The 20,939-nt window shown below is 58.0% G+C and overlaps 1 protein-coding gene across 1 annotated transcript in view; it reads right to left on the bottom strand.

Moving 5' to 3' along the window:
* Window positions 1-20,939, bottom strand: part of TNS3 (tensin 3) — a 217,087-nt gene that overhangs the window by 76,440 nt on the left and 119,708 nt on the right. Inside the window, exons 15-17 of the mRNA XM_045052604.1 lie at window positions 12,257-12,386; window positions 11,910-11,975; window positions 10,445-10,549 (exon numbers count right to left, since the gene is read on the bottom strand). Of these exons, the coding sequence (XP_044908539.1) occupies window positions 10,445-10,549; window positions 11,910-11,975; window positions 12,257-12,386 (301 nt within the window). The remainder of the gene's footprint in view (window positions 1-10,444; window positions 10,550-11,909; window positions 11,976-12,256; window positions 12,387-20,939) is intronic.

Consider the following 20,939-nt stretch of genomic DNA (forward strand, 5'->3'; position numbering starts at 1 on the left):
AGGCCCAGGGCGAACACTGTCCCCTCCCTGTCCCGGTGACCGATTCCGGGATCCCCTACCACCTGTGTCTGTGTTCTCTGGGCCCAGAGCCTGGGGAGCAGGAGCTAGTCCCATCAATGAGTGCCTGGAATTCAGCTCAACCAACCATACCCTTTTGGGAACTGAGCTGAAAGACGGATTCTTCACAGAACAGCGAAGAAGATGGTTTTTTAAAATAACATCCCCCAAGTCACGGTCTGACCTGACCCAGGCCACCAGGCAGGCTTCAACTGTCCTGCACATCCCACAGCCTGGCCCTGGGACCCAGCCGCCACCCCAAGCTCCTTGGGGTCCTTAATGGTACAGAGGACACAAGTGGCCGCCCTAAGCGGGAGGAGGTTCCCGGGGCCTCTCGGCCGCCCTGTTAGCTCAGCACGACGAGCCCTGGAAGGCGTAGAACTCGCCGCTGCAGAACCACGATGTCCAAGGGGCTCAGCAGCTGCGTGACAGTCACCCCGGCTCCAGTGGACCTTCCAGCACAACCCTGGAGCCTTCAGTCTGCACCTCAGGACCCCGGCGGGGGTGGGTAGAGACCGTGTCTCCTGCACCTGCTCTGGCACACAGATGCAGCAGCAGTGTGGATGGCCCAGCTTGCTATTCTGAGAATGGACCCTGCAGGGACACCGACCTGCGTCCAGACCTTTGGCATCGGGCCAGTGTCTCAGTGCCCGTTGTGTCATGCAGAGGGTGCACCCAGGTCCCAGCCTCTGAGACCCAGAGAACTCTGTCCCCCAGCAAGGCACCGGAAGGGGGATGGGACCAGACGGGGAGACGCAGGTGTCCCAGGGATGCCTCCTACCCTCAGGGGGCCATGGGGACTGAGACCTGAGGCCCCACTTTTCACAAGTGCCTGGCAGGAGGCGGTGGGGGGGGGTGGAATCCTTCAGGTGGAGGGGCGTTATCTCACGAGGTCACTCAGAGATCTCTCTCTCCTCTCGGGCACGTGTAACTGCACCCCTACAAACCGCTTCTGAAACCAGGTTTGCTTTTCTTTTACTCCGACGGGATTCCGCCCCTGTGCTGATTAAAGACTGCCCTGCATTCATATCAAATTATTTCTCCTTCCAGAGTAAATCCAGAGCTACGAGCAGCGACCACGCTTAGGTCTCTGAGAACACAACCTCTCATCCCCAAAAGCAGACACGCAGTGACCATGCAGCGACTCTGACAGATCACAGAGTGACAGGAAAGCCACCCCCTACCCTGTGCCCCGGCTTCTGTTTTACCAAAAGCAGAAGATGCCAGAATTGCATGGCCATGAAGGCAGGGCCTGCCCTCTGGACCAGGATACCCGGCTCCTCCCCTGAGGCCCAGAATTACCTGCCTCCTGGGACGGGGCTTCCCGTGGTGTGCCTTCTTACCTTGACAGTGAGCGCTGCCTGGGGCCCCCAACTCAGAGCCACCACCCCCCCGCCCCCGAAACCACAAGGCAGGAACGCGTCTCCTGCCAAGCCGGCATGGAATTCGCTCCCTCCGGAGCCCAGATGAGCTCTGGGAGAACGTTCTCTAGAAACAAGGCAGGCTGTAAATTCTTGGAGAAACACGGAGTAGGAGGGGAAAAAAATGCAGGAGTGGAACATTCCAACGGGAAGTCTGCGGGGACCCGCCTCTCCAGGAAGGGAGGCGCCCACCGCGGGGGCCCAGCGTCTCAGAGCTGGGACTCCAGGACTCCAGGTGATCCCTCCTGTCCCCGGGCGAGGCGCAGCATGCTGCGACGAAGGGCACTGGGGCACACGGCAAGGCCGTGCCCGGACAGCCCACACAAACACCACGGCACGGCACCTCTCCTAGCCGACGCCCCAGCTCACGCCCGTCCTGTCCAGGGCATTTATCCGGGCAGTGTGTGACCGGCTCCCTTCGTGGCCACTCCTAACTGTGAAAACACATTCCAGACCCAGCCGGCCAGGGGAACAGGCCATCCCCGCCGCCGAATCAGAGCTCCCCTGGGCCGGCCGGCCACAAACCCCATCCCAAACCACCACTGCCTCTCTAAGAGGAGAGGCACTTACGGGGCCCCTAACCTGCAAACAGTCTTCCCTGGGCCCGCATGGTGCTCCTTCCTGCCAACCTGAAACGGATTCCCCTTTACACCCCGGGCGTCCTCCCCTTTTCTGGGGAGCACCGTCTCCTGCCTCCCGTGGTTCTGTCTGGTTTGCAACCTCAGAGAAGCGCGGGGCTCTGCTGCAGGTCTGCGAAGCCTCGCAGAAGCCACGCACGCACACGCTCCCCGCTCACCTTCCTTCCAAACGGCCCAGCGGTGTGCTCAAGCTATGCCCGGGGGACCCGCTTTTCCAGGCAGGACGGCAGCATCCCGCTGGGGGGGTGCAGGTCGGCCTCCCTCTCAGGCCAGGGCAGAAGGTAGAAGGTCTAGGCTAAGAGGGGGACTCGATGGCTCCAAAAAGGGCAGCGCAATGTAAACACGAGGGCGGGGTTTCACGCAATCAGGTTCAGTGAAATTTGAACCCTGGAGGCTGAGGAGGCGGGGAAAAGTTTCTCCAGAGCCACTCAGCCAGACCTCAGCTTTGACTTCCAAGCCTCCAGCTGACACGGGGAGCCAGCCTGACCTGCGTCCTGTCGACAGCCACAGTGTGAGCATCCGACAGCCGGCCAGAACATCCCCGCCTGGCATCCTTCCTCTCTGGGGCTGTGCCTCCTTCTCCAGCTGGATGGGGCCGAGTCTGTCCTCTGTGCTAATCGCACAGCCTGCACGCGCCTCCCCTCCCCGCGTTCCCCCACATTTCAGGCCTCAGTACCTGCTACCCGGGTGGTCTGCGGACCCCAGTTTACCCCTGCCCTGGCTGCATAGCGGTGGGGCACGGTCACATGCCTTTACTCTTTAAACGAACAGAACACGCCTGCACAAACCAGCACAGACCATCCGACGCCTGCACATCCCCACAGCACAACCAGAACCCTTACCGGGGTCACTGCTCCATCACCATGAGGTGGGACACAACCAGGCGGTCAGCGCGGGCAGGGCAGCGCCCACCTCCGATAAGCCACCCCCAAGTGGCCACAGAGACACGAGGCATGGACAGGAGGCCACGACAAAAGTCCGCGCTCACCCAGGAAAAAGGATCTCTTCTATTAGGGGCACAACACACGTTTCTTGCGCAAGAAGGTCTACGCAATCTGGCACCGGCAAGGTCACAGATAATCCACTTGCCATCGAGGGAGGGGACCTCACCATACCTGCTGTGCAATTAACACTGTCACCGTAATCATGGAAGTGACTCACTGAGCACATGGTATTTCCTCTGTGAAGAATTCACACGGAAAGGAAAGAAATCAGAGTTGGAAGTTCTCCGGGGCCTTCCAGGCTTTGCCGGGTTGGAGCCAGCTCTGCGTCTGGGTGTGAGCAGGGGTCCTGGCCTTCTGCTGGACGAGACCCTGGAGATCAGACCCACGCGTCTCAAGCTGGTGCCCGTGCCAGGACTCAGCAGTGAGAAGGAGACGCGAGCGTCTATACTCGGATCTGGGTCTCCTCTCTCTGTTTCTAACAGGCTGCAGGTCTCGGCGTCCACGCTGCTGGCCACTGAGCATGTTCAACATGCGGTTACCTCCCAGCACTCCCTGCCAGTGGGTTTGAGTACACGGAGCCCGTTCCGGCCGTTAGCATGAACCTCTCCCGAAACAACGTGGTCTTTGAGGCTTTGCTGATGTTTGCCCGGAAGGGAGCTGTGTGGCTCAGGGTCTGGAAAGGCCTCAAAACTTTTAGCCCACACAGAGCTATAATTGTGCACACAGGGTGACCCATCTAATGCGGAAAAGACGCAGTGGGCTTCCCGAGTGTCTCTGGAAGCAGTCAGCAGGTGGCACAGGAGTCCTGCAGGATGCCCGGTGGACCCTCACCTGCGGGGTCCAGGCTGAAAGATCATTCCCCTCACGCCCTGCTCGTCGGGACCTGCTCCTCGTCCAAAAGCAAAGTATCACTGCTGAAATCTTGCCTGAATTCCCAAGATCAACGCCAGTATATCCGTGGGTGTTTGGTCTAAGGGTAGTGAGAATGGATTCCAGGTAACAAATGTGCCACGTTCAATATGGATTTAAAAACAAAGGGGCGCCCGGGTGGCTCAGTCAGTTTAGCATCCGACTCTTGATCCTGGCTCAGGTCATTGTCTCACGGTTCGTGAATTCGAGCGCTGACAGGACAGAGCCTGCTTGGGAATCTCTCTCCTCCTCTCTCTTTGCCCCTCTCTCATTCTCTGTCTCAAAAATAAACTTAAAAAATTTTTTTTTAATTAAAAAACACTGCTGAGCTTTCATAGCAGGACTGTCCTCAGAACGTTTCCACCACCAATCCTGATTTACTTCCATTTCCCGTAGTGACGTCCCCAGAGCCAGGACAGCACAGGGTACAGCAGGCTGTGAACAAGCCATTGTTATGTCAGTATAAACCAACAAGGTAAGTCTCTCCATGCCTCTTGGTTTCGGGGAGATAACCTCCTAGGGACAGCTGCGCACCTGTCCAGGGCCCGTTCAGTGAGGGGGTCACTGACTATGCAGGTGACCCCACCTTTAGGACAGCCAGGCCATGGGCAGGGCAGGCCCAGGGAGCTGTCAAGATGCTTGTCCACTGGGAACCGCTTCCTTGGCTTCTGCACCTGCCCGTCACCGCAGACACCCTCCCTGCCCCCCACCGGCCTGACATCAGCCTCCTCTCTCAACCAGACACACCTGTCACCCAGTCACCTACAGGCCAGGTCCCCACCAAGAAGGACCCTTCTAGGCACGGTGCTGCCCTGTAGCGCTAACTCCCTGGCTTTGCTCCCAGAACATGTGTCCTCCATTCAGGGGACAGGGGCACAGAGGATGCCACCTTCCCTGCCCTCGATGGAAGCCCCCCTACTCACACACACACTGAGCACTTTGAGGGCACTTGACACTCACACTGCTGACACAGTGTCACATACTGCCACTAAAACGACCCCAATTCCCAAGAAACGGCTGGATGCTTTATGAGCCATATGCTCTGCAATCTGGGCTGGACATGCTAAATATAACTCCAGGACAGACACTCTGTCTCACACTTGCTCCTCCCACCATCTTCCCTGCCCCTGATGACAGCTTCCAGAACAAGAACAATAAAACACAGCCACACCCTCTGTCCTTGGACCCGTAGTGAGAATAAAAACCTAATCGTATGCGATTGTGTGTGTAAAAATCTCGTTTGCTGGAATTTGAAGGTGATTTCAACTATGTGCTGTCCCAAAACAAGCACAGAAGCAGTGGCTTCTGACTTTTAATGGCAGAACCTGGTCTTCAAATAAGACCTTCTACACAATCCCGACAGGGCAGATATAGGAGACCTAAGGATGGATGATGGGCAGAGAAGATCCCGGCAAGGGAATGGGTGGGGAGGGGAAAGTCATCTCCTGAGGTGCCTGCTGGAGACCGTAGACTTGCAGGACATGAAGCCTGTGCCCAGAGACACCCTCACAACTCCTGGGGCCAGAGCCAGAGCAACAAGACTATGTGGGCGCGCTGGGGGGCGGGGCGCGCTGGGGGGCGGGGCGCGCTGGGGGGCGGGGCGCGCTGGGGGGCGGGGCGCGCTGGGGGCGGGGCGCGCTGGGGGCGGGGCGCGCTGGGGGCGGGGCGCGAGAGCGCAGGTGCATCCCAGCCCCCACCCTGCTCAGGCTCTTGCTCTGCTGACCAGATAGTGAAAACTCGCAATCCTTCCCACGTGGGTGGCATCAGACACCCAAAGTGTTGCCGGACTTTTCCTGTAGCAAATGTCCTGGCCTTCCTTTGAGAGGTCACTGTCCCTGCTGACTCGACCTCAAACACCTGTTTGCAATGAGCCCACTAGGGATCAGAACTCTTAAGGTGCTGGTCCCCAAGGCAGAGTCCCAAGACTGCACTCCAGGTAAGGATCAGGGACAACTAGGAACTGCCAGGCTGTGTAAGAAGGTGCAGCCATCAAAGGGTGGGCATGACAGCCACCCCTCTCACAAAGGACAGGAGGAGAGTACAAGAGGGTATATGTGCGCTGGCCTGACTCCAAGGCGGTCCAGGAGCTGCCCCTGCCTTTCAGACCCCTGTCTGTGTGCACAGGGGACTGTCCTGAGCGCATGCCCTCACAAGGCTGTGTGCAGTAGAGGCCCATGACCCCAGCCAGACCAAGTGGCCTCTGTGCCTGTGCCCACTGTCTGTCCAGGGCTAATCTGCTCAACCGAGCCTGGCCGTCCCCAGGGGGCTCACATGTGTTAATGAACGCAAACTGGTCCAAACGTGAATTCTGATGCACGCACTTTCCCAGATGGCACTTGGGCTAAGGCCATGGTCTCTGAGTGACAAGACAGCTCAGGGCCGGCTATCACTCATTAAACTGCCTCCAGCATCACACGTATTCTTGTCACAGGATCCAATCCGGTTTCAAGTTAACACCCAAAGGATGTTTGCATATGGTTCTTAGCACAGAGGGTGAGACTCTTGTATTTCAGATAAGATGTGCCGTCGCCCTCCTTCCCAACTGGTGCCTGCTGTCTGGGCAGATTAACTCTCTGGGTCCTGGGATCACACGTGACAGGGACCTTGGGGGCCAGGGACTGGAGGCTCTAAGTCAGGAGAGTAACGGGTAGGTGCTTGCTGAGGTCTGCACAGAGCAGAGCCAGGCCCACGGTCTCATCTGCCACATTCTGGCGGACCCTCCCTCTGCTAAGCTGTCGAAGCTCCAAAGCTCACTTTGCTTCTCCAAACGTAAAACCCCAGCATGCTCTCTAAGCGGAAAAGCTTTCAGATCCACTTGTGAAATGCCAACACCTGATATTACAAGTGGATCCGGAACGAGCACACCCTGCTCTTGAGCCAGCTCCACACACTCCGCAGCCACACATTTCCTGCCCAGCAGCCCCTCCGCCCCTCCCCGGAGTGTGGCGGAGCATCCTGCACCGAAGGGGAAGAGGACCACACCTCACTGGGAAGGGGCCGAGGAATCCGAACCCCTTCAGCCATCTGCTGCAGCCCTGACAGCTTTCAGGGCACCCCCATGTCACCCTCCTGGGCCCTCCAGCCAGGTCGTCCTGGACTGTCATCCACCAGAAAGCGGTCTCTGCAGGATAACACTTCCTGATGGGACAAGCCCCCTTTCCCTCCCCCAGCAGCCACTGCTTCCTCAGGCACACCCCACGCTCCTCCACGAGCCTTCCCGCACGCCCTGCCTGCAAGAGCCCCTCCTCTGTGAGTCTCACCGAGTGACTGGCCAAGTGGCAGCTTCTCTGAGAGTTTCCTAATTCCCGGCACACACTCCAGTTCTGGCACACGGTGCATCCTATGGGGACGGCTGGGGGGTGGGGACAGGTGCATGCACAGATACACACCCACCCTCACCATATACAAATACGAGTATATTAGCATACATGCACATACCCACACATATACACATGCATACAAACATATATACACACATATCCATGCATATGTATATTCATATACACACATACACAAATATCCATATATAGTAAAGTTGTATACACAAATATATATACACATGTATGTAAATATACACATATACACACACGAGTATACACATATACATGCATATAGTGTATTTGTACGCACACATATATGTAAGCATATGCATACACAGATATGTACACACATATATACACACAGGTATATACACATATCACACATATGTACATGTGCACGTGCAGACACACATGCACATATACGTAGACACATGCATATCCAGATACATACACATATACAGAAAATACACATACCTATGTATACACACATATACACATATGTACACACAAATACATATACACATACGCATATACACTATATTTGTATATACACTCACGTAATCATGTACATATGCAGATATATACACACGTGGACATATCTGCATATACATGTACACATATACACACATACGACTACGTGTATACACATATACATGTATTCGCACGTATACATATATTTAGATATACACAGATATACACAAACACATATGCACACATGTGTAGATGTGACTATTCAGATACACATACAGAAATACATGCATGTATGTGCACGTCCACACACAAACATATATACGTACGCATACATACTTCTGTATATATACATATACTCATAATCATGTATACATGCAAATATATACACACATGCAAATATATATGCTTATGCACATGCACACACATATGCACATACGTATACACACACATACACCGACATATACACACATACATACATACGCTCATGCACACACACACACACACACACACACACACATCTCCCCCATCAGAAGGCCTGCTCGCTTCTCCCTGAGCTCCTCGCATGGCAGAAACCTGGCCAGCACGAAGGGAACGAGAGCTCAGGGCAGGCGAGCCATGTGCACAAGGAGAAAAAAAGAACTTGCATAGGTGGAGGAGACCTGTGGAATGATCTGAAAACAGGCCATTTTCCAGGTGGAGACACATAGGTTCAGACGAGAAGGAGGCTCAGGAGAGAGCAGAGACCCTCCCCGCGGACAGGGCGCAGGGCTGCAGGCACCCCAGCACCGCACAGCAGAGTTGGCAAGGACGGACGGGACCGTGACCCGGCACAGCAGCCCTCGGGCAGCAGCACTGAGATCTGCCATCACTGGCCTCTGGGGAGTGACATTCCAGACTCAGGAGGTCCTGCTAGGGCAATCCCCTCCGTGTGACATTCCGTGATGCTCAGTGACGGTGTAGTCATGTATCTTCGAGCAAAACAGGCAGAAAGGTGACACGGCGGGAACAGAAACATTTTCTATATGGAACAACAGAGTCACTGGGGTCCCAGCGTCACAGCCCCTTATCACAGACCCCGGCTCCACTCGGTTCCGCTGTGCCGTGGTGCCATCCACCGGTGCGGGGCGAGACAGGAGACTCCTGCCGTCCCACAGGCGTCTCGGGCTCCCCAGTCTCCACCGACCCCGTGTTAGGGTTCTCATCAAGCCCTGAGCTCCAGGGCAAGTGACGACAGCGTCAGGGGACCCTGCCAGCTGTGGGACGTGCGTGGTGGTCACAGGGACCACGTCCACTCAGCAGCTCTGCCTGTGCGATTACTGCCCGTGGGGAGCAGAAAAGGGCACTGAGAGGTCAAGTGACTTGTTCGAAGTCACACAGCTCCCGTGGAGACGAGGGAGGAACACGTGGGCGGCCAGGGCAGAGCTGCGGCTCCCACTCCCCCCTGGAGGGAGGGACAGTCCCGCAGGACACACGAAAGGCGTGGGAGGAACTGCAAAAATCAAAGCCAGCAAGTAGATTCCACCACCATGACCCTGACTCCATATCTGCAAGTTCACCTACTCACCAAGAATTTTTACTTCTAACCCCAGATCAACACGTGGCATTTTCGTGGCCATCCATGGAGGCGCACAGAGCGGCCACGATTTGCAGTCGCCCCACGTGCATGTTCCCAGCTCTCACGCCATCAACATGCACCCTCCAGTCCTGCTTGAGGACACAGTTTTTGCATGTCTGTGCTCTTTGCTGGTACTTTTGATGTTTATGATGACTCCCCCCTGAAGGGCTGCCCAGTGTCCTGAGCGGGAGAAGCTGAGACGTGCCTTCCGGGGAAAACCCGTGTGTTAGAGACACTTTGGTTTCTGCGTGGGGGGTTCACTGAATCAACAGCACAGACTAAACAAGGCCTTTACGCAGAACCGCACGTACGATGGAGTAAAGCACTGATGGGCTTAAGAAAACACAGTGACATGAGGCTCGCGAGAACCCGAAAAGCCCCTGGGAGCAAAGGCTGGCGATCACTAATTCAGTGTCATGGAGATTTTACGGAGCATGACCCCGAAATGACAGGGTGGCAGTCCTCCAACACGGGCAATGCCCTCCTACCGCTCCCAGGACCAGGCCTTCGAACAGGACACCCCCCACGGCCTCCCGCCACCACCCACCCGCTGTAGCAGAGAAGCCTGTCGCTGAGTTCTGGCCACCCCCTGCATGTGTGAGAGCACCATAGGACAGGCTGGGTCTGCTCCAGGAGCTCGCATGCCCGGCCCAGAAAGAACCTCGTCAAGTAAGAAACCAAACAGACACCAAGGTGGAGAAGCACAACGGGGAGAGGAGGAGACACTGAGCTGGCTCTCTGGGCCTCGTTCCTGTCACCTGACACACGGTGGCGGGGGGGGGGGGTCCCTGCCCATCCCAGGGAGTGGCCCCCCCACCGGCAACGTCCAAGTCAGCCAGCCCAGTGCAGAGACACTGACACCTTCCCAGCAGCTCGCAGCCAGCGCCCCAAGGAGACCTCTCTGCTTGTCACATACTCTCCTGAACTCACAGCCCCGGGGGCTCTGGACCCCAAAAGAGGGCAGGGTTTCTGGCATCCGAGCAGACCGCAGGGACATTTCTGATCCAACCGCCAGCAGGCTGCCCTCGCTGCCCCTCCCCTGGGCCCTCACGACGGCTGCTGGACGTACCTTCTCCGCCGGCACTCAGGCTCTCGTATGAGTCCCAGCGGATCAGGGGGTCTGCCGTGTTGAAGTCCACGATCACTCCGTGGTCATTGCACAAGTGTTCACAGCCTGCATGGGGAGGAAGTGTCAGCCACAGCCCAGGCACGCCACCGTGCGCCAGCCTGGAGGACCAGACGGAGGCGTACCGGGCCTGAGTGCCGAAAGCCAGCGCCAAGACCCGCGTTCCTGCTCCCAGGAGCCTGGCGCTGACTGCAGCTGGTGTGGACTCTGGCTCTCCGTCTGCTGTGCACTCAGTCCACTCTGGGCTCTGAGTACTAACTGTGCACGCCAAGACCACCCAGATCACTTTCCAGACCGGGACGGAGAGGCACCGAGCGGTCAGCCCTGAGGCAGAGGGCGGAGAGGCGCGTTTATGCCCAGGCTCCAGGCTCCCAGACCCCTGTGCCACTCTGCCCACATTCCGGGGAAGCCAATGGTTGTGACCTCACATACCTCACACTTAACTAGTAACTGAATTAGGGCACTGACCTCAGAAGGAAGGGGACTATCTTCTCCAGCAATTCAAGCCTGAGTTAAAACGTTCTTGGGGAGCCTGGGGGGCTCAGGCAGTTAAGCGTCCAACTTCAGTTCAGGTAACGATCTCACAGTTTGTGGGGTCAAGCCCCATGTCGGGCTCTGTGCTGATAGTGTGGAGCCTGCTTGGGATTCTGTCTCTACCTCTCTCTGCCTCTCCCCACTAGAGCACACACTCTCTCAATATTAAATAAACATTTTAAATAATAAATCAGTAAAAAATAAATTGTTTTTGAGTATGAATCTCGCTAAAGAAAGGAACCACTCCCCTTGATGATAAAGGGGCAGATTCCTCTATTTTTAGAAAAAAAGGAGAATCTATTTGTTTGCAAATAAATATTTGTACTCAACTGTACTTCTAATCATCTTTAAACACATTCAACTGTTTGTTGGGAGAAAAGTAAACAATCAGCACGATCTCCCAGAAAGAGGGACAAAAAGCTGAGGGACCAAGGGTCCGGGCTCTTCCTCAGGCAAAAGATTCCCCATGTCTGGGGTCTTACTGATCCAACTGGGCCCTGCTGTCTGTAAGTCGCCCCTCACCACACTGAAAACTATCCTATTATTTGAAACTTGGGGGACGCCCGGTGGCTCAGTCGGTTAAGCATCTGACTCTTGATCTCAGCTCAGGTCATGGTCTCACAGCTCATGAGATCAAGCCCCGCTTCTGGCTCCACGCTGACAGCATGGAGCCTGCTTGGGATTCTCCCTCCCTCTCTCTCTCCCCCTCCCTCACTCACGTTCTCTCTCAAAATAAATAAACTTAAAAAAAATTGTGATGACAATGTCCCAATACGCACAAAGGTGGGAGAGTGTGCCGAGACCCCATGGGACCAGACCCTCCACCCAAGCTGGCGAGCACCCTGCCTCCGCATGCATTCTGCACCCCACCTACCTTGAATCTTCTCAGGAGTGGCAGAGAAAACTAACTCAATCTTGCCGTTATCAGGAAAACGGTCATCTGAAAAACAAATCGTGTTTGGACAAGTTGAGAGACGAAGGGGCAAAAAAGTCCGTACAAACTCCAGCCAGGATGGCGCCCACACCCACCAGGGCAGGCCCCATGGCTGAGGAGTTCTTCATGTTTCCAGAACATTCTCTGGACCAGAGCTTGGTCTTCTGTGAGACCGGCAGTTAGTGGCAAGTGGGTTCAGCGCATGGGGCGTGGGGAGAACAGGGAGAGGAGCAAACAGAGACCCACTGCCCACTGTGACCTGCGTCCCAGCGGCCCGCGGGCCTCACCTTGGCTGGCGGTGTCCAAATCCTCCTTCCCAAACACCAGCCCGCAGCCCTGGACGGCCCCGGTGTGAAACTGCAGGCGGAAGATGACGTCGCGGGTGGCCGAACGGTACTTCTTGTGATAGCACTTGATCTGGTGTGAAGAGGGGACACACAGGCCAATTCTTGAGCAGCAGGGGGTCACGGGGTAGGCCTCCCCCCACCAAGCCCTGTGGACCAGCTGCAAATGTCACCACTTCCAAGGGACCTAAGTTCTGACGGCCACAGCCACGGCCCATGGCCATCAGGCCAATGCGGATACTCTGGTTGCAGAGGACACGTCAGGATGAACTTCCCCAGGGTCTAGTAACTCCCTGTGGGGAAGACGTCGCTTTCATCCACATTCTCTAGGTGTCACAGGCAGCTGGGCCTCACCGTCCACGCTTCATGTGCTAAATGCCTATGTGTGCGTTAGGATTTGGAGGAGAGCACAGGAGAGAGAGAGAGAGAGAGAAAGGGAGAGGCAGAGGGAGGGGAGGAGGGGAAGGGGTAGATGGGAGAGGGCCTGGCATTTAAATAACCCGAGCAAGGCTGTCCCATATCCTGGACGCTCACTTGAGAGCAGCCTCCAGAATCACCACGGCAGTGATGTGAACTCAGGGCTGCGGGTGCCCTGGGTCCCTGGGGACACCTTTATGTGGAAGCCCCCCCTCCCCCGCCCAAGGGAATGAGAGAGCGCCAGGGCCTCAAGGAGGTCTCCCAGGCCACAGCGGGGTGATGCCTGCAGGCGAGGACCCCCCCACCACAAGCAGGGCAGGGGCTCCTTCCCAGGGTGCTCAGCAGCCCAAGGCCAGAAGCAGGCTGGAGTGTGGGTGCCCGGTCCCTCTCCTGTGCGTGCCCAGCAGGGTCGGGGAGAGGCTGGGGCTCTCAGAGGCAGCCACGCTCACAAAAAAGATTTTTCTAGGGCACAGATGGGTGTTAAATATCCAGTACATCACAAAGGCCAACGAGAAGCAGCCACGTGGGCCGGGTCCAGACAGGCAATGCAGGAGAATGCCCCAGCTGAAGGCTCTGCCGTGCGGCTGCCCAGGCAAACTACCCCACAAAGGGAAAGTAAAGCCCCAGGAGCCTGGGCCCACTGGCCAGGAAGCGTGCCCCCCTGGGCACAGCCAGGCCGTTGTTTCGCTCTGCGTGTCTACAAGGAAACAGTCTGATAAATACACGAAGTGTGAACAGACCGAAGGGGAGTGTTTCGTGTTGACAAACATGCCCAGGGCTGCCTGGTGCATACACAGCCCGACTCGGACCTGGCCTCCATCCTGGCCTCCGTCCTGGCCTCTGTCCTGGCCTCCGTCTGGACCGGCCCAGAGCGTCTGCACCAACCACCACGAATTCCTGAGAAATGGGAACTCGGCAATCTGCTTTCAACCAACAATGGACCTTCATCCACAGGGTCTCCTCCTGCGGCCACCTGGGGTCACAGACTCCTCAGCGGGGCCCAACCGAAGGCCGATGATGGCTGGACTTCCTTCCAGAACACGCCATGTGCTCCTCCCCTCCTGCGAGCCCTCACCTGCATGCACCCCGGGGACTGTGGTCTCAGCAGAGGTGCCCACCCACCCGGACCGCAGAGGGGACCCCCGAGGAGGCCCCCCCAGGATGCAGCAGGTCCCCTGGTATCCCCATCTCTCCAGGAGGACGGGAGCCACACCTGGCAAGTAGGGGTGACCCAGGGAGAAGCGGGGGGGGTGGGGTCCAGGTTCACTCCAGGCCAGTTCTTAAATCTTTCTAAATGCCGAGGGGAACCAGAGCTTTAAACAATGTCCTGAGGGGGACAGTGCCCTGCCGCCAGCCTGCACGGTCACGGCGCAGTGAGGAGCGGCCTTGTCAAGCGTCGGCGCCGAGGCCTGCGTGCGGGACCCCCGGTGAACAGGGGCCGCAGCAGGCGCTGGGCAGATAAGCCCCTGCGCCCATTAAAGGGCTCATCCTGCAGCCAGCACCCCCCAGGCCGGGCCCCGCCCTCCCCGGGGATCCCAGGGGCTCCCTGCACCGCTCACCACGACTCAGCACAGCCGCACTACACACGCCGTGTGGCTCAGTCACAAATCGCAGCCCCTCCGAGTGCCAGGGAGCGGGGAGGCGGAGGTCACCATGCCTGGGGCAGGGTCCGGGATGGGGATCGCCCTCCCCAGGCTGCCAGCTTCCGTCACTTCCCAGGGCCAAGTGTGACTCTGGTGTCTGAAGACTCCTGGGTTTTCCCAGGACAAGGCTCAGAACGGAAGGAGGAGTGACCTATCCACCGTTAAGGGGTAGCTGCCCGGTCCCGCTCTCCCACAGGGTGTCCTGTCTGCAGAATCCTGACGAGCCAGCTGGCGGACACCCCAGGCCTCCCTGCGCACCTCCAGAGGCTTCGCACTGAACCTCTCTTCCCGCAGATGGGGAGGCACCCGCCGGTCCCCCCAGCCCGGCTGCCTGCCCTGGGAACAGATGCCAGGTGCCTCCTGAGGACACAGAAAACCCCAGGAGCCTTCCTGCACAAGGTCCGGGCAGCCACCACCACAGAGCAGCTCCGACCCAGAGACGGGGCCTACCCCCGCCAGGAGCCCTGCCAGGGCACGGGCACCAGATGCAGAGCCCGTAACCATCCCCCGCCCAAGCCGACAGGTGTCAGCATCGGCGGCGAGAGACGAGAATCCCGCTCCTCACACTCGGGGGAAAGAACCATCGGCAGCTACTTGACGTGAGCGCCCCAAATGCCCCCTCTAAGATACCAAGGACAGCACCTCGTAACAATCACAGTGACCAAGGCCTGTAACATCCCCTTTGTCCCTCTGGGGCCGGTGAGTTTCCACAATACGTCCATCCCCTGCCTTCAGATTTTAGAATACACATGTCTGAAACAATTCAAAGCGTAGCAGCCTGGACTCCGTACAAAAGGGGGAAGGACATCCGTCCACCACAGCCTGTCCCCAAAGCCGCAGGGGAGTACACGGGTGTGACACGAACGTCACGACCCACCGGGAACTCTTGGGTCGGGGGAAGGAAGGCGCTCAGGTGGCGCGTGGGTTTCTCTGGCGGCACACCGGCTGTTCAAGCAGTGACCTCCCCCGTCTCCATCCCGAGGATGATCAGCTCTCACGACACATCCATACAACACGCGAGCCCAAACGCACGTACCGGCCTGACGCTATCAGAGGCTGCAAGCTTCTAGAGGGAGGGGGCCCCGGGAGACGGGTCTGAGCGCTTGGAGCCTTCCTTGTCTTGACGAGACTATCTGGAAACCGTCGCCCAGCGTAAAACCCACCTGTGCCCTTGAGCGGTCGGCGCCCGGGCCTCGGTCCCCCCGCACCGCACACCGTGTGTGCAGTGGCGGTCCCGTCCGCGACAGAATTCCAAATCACACATGTCATGGATCCATCTGGTGGGTAAGGAGCCGGTAAGCTGACCTCCCTGCTTAACACTTGGGCTGCACGGATGTGTTTTTAATTCAAACTCTCCATCAACAAGAGAACGGCGCCTTGGACCAAGGGCTCAAAGCTTGAGGACGCAGCCCCGGGAGCGCCTGTGCCCAGGTCAGAGGCCAGCCCACAGGTGTCCCCCTCCTCTGCCTGCCGCCAGCCCTTGTCTGAGGCAGCTCCTACTTGGAGCCACCTCCCACGAAACATCCCAGCACCCACCAGCTTAGTACAAACAGCAGAAGAAACAGGACCCTTGACACTCCCCACCAGGAAACAGAGTCCCCCAACTGCAACTCACTTTGCTGGTGGTCTCGGTGATGGCCGTCCAGATACGCTCAGAGGACAAGCTACAACCTCACACTTGAAAGACTGAAAACCGTGATCTCTAACCCTGGTAAGTCTGAACACCCACATCATCCAGTGCCAACACGAACCGCAATTTCGAAATGCCGTAATTCGTGTCCACACCCATGGCAAGGTCAGCAGGTGCTGCCTACGAACAAAAGCACAGCCGTGGAGCTAGGACCGCGGGAAGGATCAAGCCCCAGCCTGGGTCTGGGAGGTGGCCCGCACAGTCAGGGAGGAAGGTGTGCGCACAGAAGTCACAAGGAAACACAGAGGCAGGCACAGTGGGAAGTGTGTGGGAACTGCCTGCTGGAGGAGCAAAGTCCACAGAGGGAGCTGAGGACACGCACAGAAGTGCCCCCAGCGGGAGGGAGTAAAGGACAGTGCTGGGTGTCCGCAGCAGCTCCCGGAGCAGGAGTCCCCTCTGTTTAGAAGTTGGGTCACAGGAGCAAGGTCGCGGAGACCTGCAGTCACTAGAACACAATGTGAGTGGCCACAGGGTTTGCACAAGTGGAGACAGCAAGACCAGGCACGCCGGACGGGAAAGTGTTTACAAGCCCATCAAGGCCCTGGGCCGCGGCCAGGATCCCACTGTGTCCGCACCCACGCGAATTCCTCAGCGAGGTTACATAACGGCCTGGCTGTGCTCACGGAGCTCTGGCCTCCTCCCCGAGGACCTGAGGCCCTGCCCTTCAGAAGGGGTGGACCTGAGAGATGGGAGGGTCAGGTGTGCAGAGGGAGGGCGAGCGGGTGGGCCGGCGGTGCTCAGGCGGTCAGACTGCTCCCTCAGCCTCACCAGGACCAGGACCGAGCTGCGCCCTCCCCAGCGCTTTCCTGGCCCGTCAGAGCTGATGCGGCCTGACTTCCCGCAAACGCAGCCCCCAATGTCTTGGCTAACGGGTCTTGGGTGAGGAAAGGGACAAATCTATCCGGGCACACTTACCAGATCAAGGAGGGGAAAACCCAGAGGGCAAGATGTCTTCAGGAAGATGATGACCGAGGACAGTGAGCCAGCCCTGGGAACTCCTCCCACCTTCGAGGGCAGGGAGGTGGGCTCAGCGAACACCAGACCGAGAGCCAAACCCGCTACAGGTGTTGGTGGTGAACCCGTAAGCGCCCTCCCTGCTCCTCAGCACACTGTCTGAGTCACGGCTGTCGCCCAGTTCTTGAGTGGAAATGAAAATGCCTTCATGAGGGAAGCCCTGTAACTCAATCCCCCCGGGCAGGCGACCTGGGGCTTCTCCAGGCTCCCACGGCAAGGGGCAGGAGCAGGGGTGGCTCGCACCGCCCTGGAGACGCTCCACCAACCTCAGGGAAGTTTCTGTAGCATCTTTCTCCCGCGATGATCCTCGAGGTCGATTTCAGGTGGAACCAGAAGGCCTGGGGCTCCAAGCTACCGCACAACGTGCACCCACAGATGACGACCTCCAGGCCAGCCGGCGCCTCTCCCGTGACACCCCCGGGATGCTCTCCCCCCGCCGGACCCTCACGTGTCCCTCCATTGAACAAGTCACCCGCCTGCTCGTTGCCCTCAAAACGGGGATGTAACTCTCGGAAGTGCGGTCTGCCTGTGACTGCCTTTCCTGTCCTCCAGGCTAAGTGCACTGCCACGAACGACTGAGGTGACCCATCGTCACCAGCGGTTCTTGATTTCACTGCTAATCTCGCTGGGATAGAGCTGCGAACGAACACAGGTGTCATGGGCTGGGTTGTGTCTGCCCCCCCCCCTCAAATTCATATGTCGAGGCCTAACCCCCAGGACCTCAGAACAGGCCTGTGTTTGGAGACAGGATTCTTCAAGAGGAGATTACGGTCAACAAGGTCACCAGGACGGGCCCTGGTCCACTGCCTGGTGTCTTGTAAGAAGAGGAGATCTGGGGCGCCTGGGGGGCTCTGTTGGTTGAGCGACCAACTCTTGGTTTCGGCTCAGGTCATGAGCTCACTGTGAGATCAAGCCCCACACTGGGCTCTGCACTGACAGTGTGGAGCCTGCTTGGGATTCTCTCTCTCTCTCTCTCTCTCTCTCTCTCTCTCTCCTGCTCGCTCACTCTTGCTCTCTCTCAAAATAAAGAAACTTTAAAAAAAAAAAAAAAAAGAGGGGATCAGGAGAAGGACAGCACAGAGGGACAACCACACTGGGACACAGGGAGGAATCAGCCATCCATACACCCAGGAGAGGCCTCGGGAGGGACCATCCCAGACATGCCTGGATCTCAAACATCTAGCCTCCAGCGCCAAGAGAGAAGAAATGTGTGCGGTTTATGCCCCTGGTCTATGGAGCTTAAAGCCAGCTGGGGGGGTGCCAGGGAGGGCTCAGTCAGTTAAGTATCTGAGTCTTGATTTCGATTCAGGTCATGATCTCACGGTTTGGGAGTTTGAGCCCCGCATCTGGCTCTGTGCTGACAACATAGAGCCTGCTTGGGATTCTCTCTCTCCCTCTCTCTGCCTCTTCCCTACCTGTGTGCACGCTCTCTCTCTCTCTCTCTCAAAATAAATAGACACATTTTAAAAAGAAGAAAACGAAATGAGACCCTCTCTTACACTCGTGTTTCTGAGTTGGGTCGATTATTCCTTCCTGTACTCACTTGTTTATTAAATACTTGCTTGGGATTCTCGGTCTCTCAGCCCCTCCCGTTTGTTCTCTCTCTCTCTCTCTCTCTCTCTCTCTCTCTCTCTCTCAAAAATAAATAAATAAAAACTTAAAAAGGAAAATAGGCCAGCTGGGAAACTAACCCAAGAGGTTCAGATCCTATGTTACTGGGAGACAGATTCCTGAACTGAACGTCTCAAGACTCACTTCCGTGAACGGCACAGAGAAAAGTCACCCGTGTGATGGAAAAATACCCCTTCCCAGCTGGAGCCCCCGCACCCTCCTTGTATCTGGTAACGCTGCAGAGAGCAAGTGCAGAGGGCACAGAACTGAATCGTAAACACAGGAAACATCAATCAAGTAACGGTACTGACAGTGAAGTCCTAAAATTACCCTGCGGCAGGAACGCACAGAGGTGGAGGAGAGGCAGCGTCAGGGCACAAGCATCTCCCGGGAAAGCAGCTGGGACACCTTCGCAGGCTCTTCTCATGGGAACACAAGCTCGTAGACAGGGGCCAACAGGAGACCAAACACTCACCCCGGGAGAGCCCCAGAGCGCCCGATCCGCACACTCCCTTCTGCCTCGGTGCGGGTGCCCCTGGGGCTGCCAGGGCCCATCCAGTCGCCGTCCCCGCTCCTGAAGGCTGGCAGCCCCAGGCACAGGCTCCCGAGGCGGCCTGTGGTGGAGACCTGTCTGCCAGCGTGCTCTGGCCTCTAGCCTCAGGTGTGGGCCCAGCAGCCACCCTCACTGGCTCACAGCAAAGCTGAGCCATTACTCTTGACAAGCACGATGACCAGCTGTGCACAGACAGGACTAGCACCTGGCCCCGCACCATCCAGCATGGGACACAGAGGCGTCTCAGGTGACAGATCACAGATCACGGCCTAAAGGGGGCAGCTCGGACACCCCACCTCTGATGGATAAGACCCGAGGAAAGGGGCATCTGGTCACCAGCAGAATGAAGCCTCTCAGGGGACAAATGATCGAGGGGGCAGGAAACCCCTCGGAGCCCCCCGCCCTCCCCGCAGGAGGGTGCTCAGCTGTCGCAGAGCAACGCCGCATGTGGACAGGGTCACAGGACGTGGAGCACGGCTCTGGGGATGCACAGTGGCTATGGGCTCAGGAGGTGCACGGGCAGCTCAGGACTGGGTGAGATGCAGGGCAAGTTCACACTCGGCATCCAGGGGACACGTGGGCAGGCTCCCAGAAACCAGCACAATGGGCACTGGAGGCTGGTGGACACGGGCCGGGGGGGGGTGGACCTGGGGGCCCAGCATGTTGCAGAAGGGAGCGAGGGGCAGCGTGGACCTGCAGGGAGAGGCGGGGAAGACAAGGCGCGATCAAGACGGGGGTGGGGGGAGTTTGATGGACGGTCAGGAGCAGAGGGGGCTTCAGGCCAGGAGCCGAAGGAAGAGAAACCTCTGGCCAGGACCGAGGAACTTGCAGAGACAACTAGACGGGGAGGGTCTCCAGGTCTTGGCCAGAGGCCAGGGGGCTGGGTGGGAGGGGACCCAGAGAGATCCAGAAGGCCGGGCAGGCAGGAGACCCCAGCACAGCCCTGTCCCCTCCCCGAGGCCCCCTTCTCGGCAGGAGCTCCAGGCCTCGAGGTGAAGTGGGGTGGGACAAATGGGGGCCCAGACAGGCCCCTTCCCCTGCGCTCCTGGGGTTAGCCCCACTCCCCACCCACATCCGGCCCCTTCGAGTCCCCAGCACAGGTTCTTGCTGCCACGCGTCTTCTCGTGGACCCGCCACTCGACCCACACCAGTCTGTGCTCCCCCCCTTCATGACACCGTGGTAGGTCTCGCTTCACAGATCCCCAAGGACCGTGAGCATCGGCCACACAGCCCCCTCCTGACGGCCCAGCTGCCAACCCAGTCTGGCCTCATCCACCCAGGGACCCGGGGGCCCCCGCGCCCACATCTGTGCCTCCGAACACCTCTGCTCTGCCCCAGCAGCTCACTAGTGCGAGCTGGGAACGAAATAGCCACAGAAGTGCCCCCTGATCGCTTTTTTGGACTTCCCGCCATAGCAAAGGAGGCCCAAGGAAGAGCCAGACGCCGCAGCAAGCCCCCTGCAGCCACTGGATCAGATCACGAGTACACCTGAGAACCATGTGGGCCAGTGCACGCACCTGTCACGCAGCCGTAGGCACCCAGAGGCACCCTCCATGTGAATGCAGCAAGGTAGAAACGTGCCCAACACACAGGATCGCTTCCGGCCGGAGGGACGTCATGTGGGCAAGCTCGCCGTGTGACCCGCCAGCTCTAGGCACCCGCGCATCGGCCGGGCCTCCCGCCCCCGCCGGCTCCCCT

This window comes from Felis catus, chromosome A2 (assembly GCF_018350175.1).
Source record: "Felis catus isolate Fca126 chromosome A2, F.catus_Fca126_mat1.0, whole genome shotgun sequence".
In the NCBI taxonomy this organism is placed as follows: Eukaryota; Metazoa; Chordata; class Mammalia; order Carnivora; family Felidae; genus Felis; species Felis catus.